This window comes from Haplochromis burtoni, unplaced genomic scaffold (genome assembly GCF_018398535.1).
Source record: "Haplochromis burtoni strain Fernald_Lab_line unplaced genomic scaffold, NCSU_Asbu1 Contig_54, whole genome shotgun sequence".
Taxonomy (NCBI): domain Eukaryota; kingdom Metazoa; phylum Chordata; class Actinopteri; order Cichliformes; family Cichlidae; genus Haplochromis; species Haplochromis burtoni.
In genome coordinates this window covers 302,555-308,927 of record NW_024582415.1, presented here as the reverse complement: position 1 = coordinate 308,927, position 6,373 = coordinate 302,555, and the positions used below count along the sequence as shown (strand labels likewise).

Below are 6,373 nucleotides of genomic sequence, written 5' to 3'. Positions count from 1 at the left end.
AACTATCTACAGCAGATAAGCAGTATCTGAGCGACTTCACACAGGACCTATGGGATGCATCTGATCTATCTTTTGGTCGCTGAAGCCTCATCAGATGATTCCAAAGTTGAAATATGTGATTTAAAACATCATCAATATGTAGCGAAGAAGTCAGGAGAGCAGTACAACAGTGAGTGTAAAACACATGCGCTCTATAAAACAGAAAAGTACGGTCTCATTTTGGTCCACCATGTAATTCCATCTAGAAGGCATATGATTAGCAGTGGCTTTATTTTAGCATGAATCGGATACAAAAGAATTACTTTTTATTATTTTGTTGTACATATACATTGGAATTGTGGATGCTCCATCCAATTACTGTGCAAGAAATATAAATAGCCCAATGGATAACAAGTAAAACACACAATAAAAGGCAAACAGTCGAACAGTCTGACATAAATATCAAGGAATACTGATCAATACTTGACACTGTGGCAACAAGGTGTCTCTGTCTGAGTGACCAGTGTAAGCGAAAGAAATGACCACTGCAACTAAAAGTTGTTTCAGAGTAATCATGTGAGTAGGCCTGTGCATGACTCCATCATGCATTAGTTAACTTTAAAGCTTGAGGGACAGCTTGTTTGGTGGCTTACTGCAGGTTTAAACACTAGCATACCAATGAAGGAGAATCAATCCAGAGTTGATTTGATGTGAGAGGGCAAATTGCTATCAGTTGACAAACAAAAGTCGAGTTTTTCTGAATTAACAAGACCTTAAAATTGCAACAAAAACAAAACAAATTTAATGAGCAGTACTGGCTCGCTTTCCTAGTTTAGTTTTGTTGTATGTCTAAAAGACGGGATATATTGATGTATTTGTCTAATGAAGATACATTTTAAATGTATCCTCTTATATCCTGAAGACATGTCAGTTCAACTAATCCTGGAGATGTTGGATGCTTGACTCTTTTCACCTTTGGTCCTTCTTCTCCTTCCTGCTTCATTGCTACACCTGCCTCTTTCTCATTCACACGCATATATTCTTTCTTGCTTCTACTGACTTTCATTTATCTTTGATTGATTGATTGATTGATTGATTGAATCTTTATTTTGAACATGTTGAAAAAGTATAAAAAAAATAGAATTAAAAGAGACAAATGAACAAAGCAAACAAAAGGAGCAACCACAACTCTCCAGAGAAGACCTCCACCTATCCGGGCTCTCTCGCACCTACTCTCAGTACAGGTTACACTGTTGTCTGCAAACATTATAGTATTATATATAATCCCAGCCCCACCTTGAATTCATCTGCCACTCTTACTGCGCACCTCACCACTGTCTTGCAGATTAGTTACACTGATTACAACACATTCAATATGAAATCGTTTGACAGCATCAATATGAAAGTAAAGATTGTTTCATTTCATTGATTTATATGTGCTTTTTTAAATGTCATCTAGCATCCATAAATCATAAAACTGAAAATGAATAAATACAAGAAGAGTAACACCCTCTTTCACTGAGCAGAAGCTTTTTTTTTCGCCCACACAGTGAGCCATCTCTGCTAGCATAGACGATCTTTGACACTTCTCACACAGCCTTTACGCATGTCCGGTGTGACATTTCAGTGCAGCTGCCTGTGACGGCTGCACAAACACACAAACACTGTCAGTAAAGAAGCTCAAGCCTGTCGCGTCTGAGGGCGCTTTCGACGGAGAAACCCACCGTAAATGGGTTTATCATTACACCGGCCGTTACTTTCGTCGTTCCCTTCTACATGGATTGAGTGCCGTGGATGGATATTATTGTCGTCCTACCGAGAAACCTTACATCGCCCTGTCCGCTACGGCAGCCATAGCTCGGTCATCGACGCTGGAGGTTGGTGGGCTGCCATTTAGTTAGCACCGGCCGGCTAAGCTAACGCAGCTAACCGACTATGTTAGCCGGTTAGCTCACTTTAGCTAAGCGGCTAGCCTAGCGTAGGGCTGTGTTTCTCTGGCGGAAATTTACCCTGGGAATTTACCCCTCCTGGTTTTGGTATCAAGTTACGTCCTTTTATTACTGCCTTTAAAACGAGGCGGAGTAAGGTTTGGGTTCATTTCTTAAGGTCTTCTGTTAGGTTAGATTATTTTTTAGGGAAACTGGTAGAGTTAAGTCTGTGGTACCTCTCAGATGAGTAGTCACGTTAAAACTGTTGTTACATAATATCGGGCTCATTTGCTGTCTCGTCGTCTTAATGTTAGTTTTAGCACTACAGTAGTTTTCTGTCTCACTTCTGTTCCCATAAGAGTGAACTCTAACCTCGCTGTTTCTCCGTTTAACAGAGTACTGTAATCTGCCCCTACAATGGCAGTCTTTAGTCACCAGGTGCTCCTCGCAGTTACAAGATCAAGGTAAGTCAGTTGGACACGGTTTCTTTTACTTTTGGTACCTAACAGTTTTATTTTTACTTTTGCTCGAATACTTTCGCTTATTGTGTGTAATCTGGAGCAAACTGTGAGTCGGGGCGTGTTGTTGGGCTCTGCTACAGGTAAACAAAAGAGCACGAGCCAGTGCTGGACAAGGATCGATGCTGATACCGAGTTAAAACAACACATTTAAGCCTGGATAATATTTACACTTGCTTGAGAAAACGCTCAAATTAATCAAATTAACTTACAAGGGAGCAAACTCAGAAACCTGAGGACAATCTTTAAAAACTACAGGAGGAAAAAGAAGTATGAGGAAAACAAAAGCGAAAAGTAAGGGAAAGAAACCCCACAACAGAAAAAATTACTTAAGGGCCAAAAATACACAAGGACACACATGTTTATAAGGAAACACATTTTTTTATATAGTGAAGGAAATATATGCTTCACTTTTTAAGGTTTAGTGGAAAAGTAAAGAACACACACATTGTTGAGACACCAACAGGACCATCATTAAAGTAGACAGAAAACTCTAAACTCAGGCTAATCTAAAGTAGTTGTCCTCTGGTCTGAATGTGTAGCTACTGTGCAAAACAACAAAAATGCATATGTGCTGTTTCAGTGTAAACGTCAGTGTCACCAAAATAACTTCACGTGTCACTGATAGTCAGTATCAGCTCTCTGCTGCATTCTGCTGTGTTGCAGGAGAGTGTAGTCATACAGTTATATAGTTAACTATATAACCCATTCTTGATCCAAGAACAGAAAGGGCAGGTCAGTTTGTTTGTGAACTTTTTGTGCATCCTGCAGGTAAACAGTGTGCATTTAAAAAATATATATATATAAATAAATAAATATAAGAAGATGGGTTGCCACTGTTTCATGTGCGTACATACCAGAGGGGGGGATAACATCCTCATCTAATATTAGCGTCAGATGAACTTTTTCCATAATTCTGCGAACTGTTGGAAGAATAAACTGATTTCGTGTCTGGACTGCAAGAACTCTGAATAAGTTTAGGTCTTAGACAAGAGTTTTAAGGGTCCTTAGATAAGTATACAGTTGGTTACAGTTCACATTGTTAACTGAAAAGCACTTGAAGGTGTGTAGTCATCAGGACAGCTTCTCAGAGGGTGGTTACCCTCAGGCAGTGCCTAATGTACATTTAGTAGCAGGCACTGTTTGAGGTCGGGGGAGTGTCCTGGGGGCAAACTGTGACCTTATGTTTGCTCCCCAAACTGTGAAGAGTCCATTCTTAAACTGCATTAATATGTATTTGCTAGCAGAGGCTCTTTCTGGAGGTATATGGAGGTAAACTGTGACCTCAAACAGTGCTTGACACTTACACAAAAGCCTACAGAAGTGAGAAAAGGCCTCTGCATTCATGTGTGTATAGTAGCAATGATGGTGTTTGGAGGAGGAAGTGGTGTTTCATTGCAGGGGTTCATTGGATTCCAGGGGCTGCCGGAAGATTCAGTATCCCTCTGAAAGCGTTGCTAAAACAATAAGAAATTTTCAGAAACAGATGAAGGTTTCCTAGAAGGAGCTGAACGAGTGATGTGGTGATTCATCCAAATATTTTTAGAGTGAATGTGAACGCAGACATGTGTACAATCCTGCGAGCTGGAAGTAGTTTCTGTTCGGCTGTTATTATTATGGGTGTAATTGCTGTTTAATGACAGCTTTATAGCTGATAAACGATGTGTCGTATAAAAGGTAAAGTTTGAGATCACTTAGTATACAGAATTGGTTAATAGACTTTTTTTTTTTTTTCTTCTAAACATTAGCTTTTTTCAAGTTTTCACCAGGGTACCTTGTTGTATGTTGTGACTTCACTATCCTGCTAGTTCAAACCAGACATACTAGATTTAGGATAATTAATAATAGAGAGTCTGTCTGACATGGGAGCTGAATGACGTCAGAGGTTTCCACAAAATTAGCTTGACCTTACTGGTTAACGACAGTCCCACTTTCAAAATAAGAGTCCAGTCTAAGAGCAGTAAAAATGGGTCATTTTGTGGGGGATGTTTGCACAAATTCCTTATTTTTCAGAAATATTTTTTTTCTGGTTTTTATGAGTAAAAGTTCCACTCAGAAAACATCTACGTTTAATTCATCACCCACTAACTTAACAAACATCGTTTAAATGTCACAGTGGAGCTTTTTGAGGTTTTAAAGCTTCACAGATGATTTTAGACCTAAACTTTATCTCCTGTGTGGTAGTGCAGTCAGTGCCCACACCACAGTTCAAATAAAATGAGCCTCTTATTGAAATTTGAAACATTCACATATCGTAAAGCTATCCGGTCGGCCCGGTTGGACAATTTGAGTCCACTTCTGGATTGCTAGCTGTATATTTGACTCCCTCCTCTGATTTAAATCCAGAGGAGTTCATTTACAGCAATCTGAACCAGAAGCTATTCTGTGTTTGTATTCAGTAACATAACGTTGTGTTATTGATGGTCTCATCCGTCACTAAAACATACATTTAAGGAAAGTATTGTCTAAGCAGTTTTTGTTTTTTCTCTGCCAACAGGGGATCATATTTGTTATCCAAGAGGCACAGCTGCTCCTCCTTGTCTTCCAAAGCCTATCTCCACGTAGTCCCTCCTTGCCACGTCTCGCCTTCGTTCCCACTCAGGTCCTCCCGCTATGGTCACCATCACTGTTTCCGTGGCCACCCCCTTGGTCGTAGCCACAGCTCTGTCCTCCTCACTCGCTCCCTACACAGCTCAGGTGTTTGGCTCCAGGACATAAAGCAGGAGGACACTAAGACTTCACCACTACCACCACCTGCTGCTGCTCACGATGCTTCTTCAGGAGATAAAAAGGACTCTCCAGCTGCTGCACCTCAGTCCCAACCTCCATCTGCTGCCCCTCCAGCACCAACAGCCGCCGCAGCCACCGTTGCTCCGGTTAAGGACAAGGCACTCGTGAAGAAGTCTCTGTATCAGAGGTTCGTGGATGAGTTGAAGCATTACTACAATGGCTTCCGGTTACTCGGCATCGACACCAAGATTGCTGGCAGGATGGTGTGGAGGCTGCTGCATGGACAAGTGCTCACACGCAGGGAGAGGAGAAGGGTAAGGGAGCTTAAATGTTGGATTAGTCTGACTAATTTTAGTCTTTAGGGTTTTCAGGATTGTAGCGTGAGTTTAGTTTTTGTTTTTTGAAAATGCTTACGTTTAGTTTCCATCTCAGAGCTTTGAAGCCATCTTTCCACAGCTCTGTCCTGCATAATTTGCAGGCTGTTGTGTTTATCCTGCTGTGATGTGCTGTAATAGGCTGCAGTCTGGGTGCAGCAGTAGTTTGTCTGGTTTCTACTCATTTTCAAACACTCAGCTTGAGAGTCATCCAATCCCCTTCCACTACCACCCTTTCTGTCCTGTTACTGAGATTCATTTCACACCCAGCTCACTGGCTTTGTGTCAGAAGGAGCTGAGGACGATGGATGTGAGGTTTTACAGTCTTTGTTCAGTGACTCTGAAAATCCTGAATGACGTTAAATATAATCTGTGGCATGAAATCCTGCCATTAAATATGTCCTGTCTCTGACTGCCTGACCTGCTGTGCGTTAAGGATTGACTGTTTAAACACTAATCCCCAATGTAGTTGGTGTTTTGGGATTCAGAGAAATATCACGGTCTGTATTTTATCAAGAACCTGTACACGCCTATTTACTCCTAAAGCTGAAGCCATTTAGTGTGCTACAGCTATGAGGCTGAATAAGTGTATATATATATTTTTCTTTTAATGGTTGTTTTCACCTAACAGCAGCACTACAGAGGTTTTATACGCCTGCCGAATGTCTAAATATATACACAACTCGTGTGATTTCACAGCTTGTCATGTTATTATATCTCTAATGACCAAACTATTTTAGCAACCAAGAAGGTACAGTTGTGATCACATATATTATACAGGAATCTATCAATCTATGTATCTCTCTCTCTCTCTCTCTCTCCATACACATACATATACACACAC

At 40.7% G+C, this 6,373-nt stretch overlaps 1 protein-coding gene across 2 annotated transcripts in view; it reads left to right on the top strand.

The window, feature by feature from the left end:
* The first annotated feature begins 1,578 nt into the window (after window positions 1-1,578).
* Window positions 1,579-6,373, top strand: part of letm2 (leucine zipper-EF-hand containing transmembrane protein 2) — a 15,681-nt gene continuing 10,886 nt past the window's right edge. Inside the window, exons 1-3 of one of the 2 annotated variants that reach the window (XM_005924369.3) lie at window positions 1,579-1,856; window positions 2,303-2,371; window positions 4,923-5,469. In XM_005924369.3, coding sequence (XP_005924431.1) covers window positions 2,325-2,371; window positions 4,923-5,469 — 594 coding nt within the window. In that variant the 5' untranslated portion in view covers window positions 1,579-1,856; window positions 2,303-2,324. The other variant, XM_005924370.3, reaches the window with a different exon arrangement.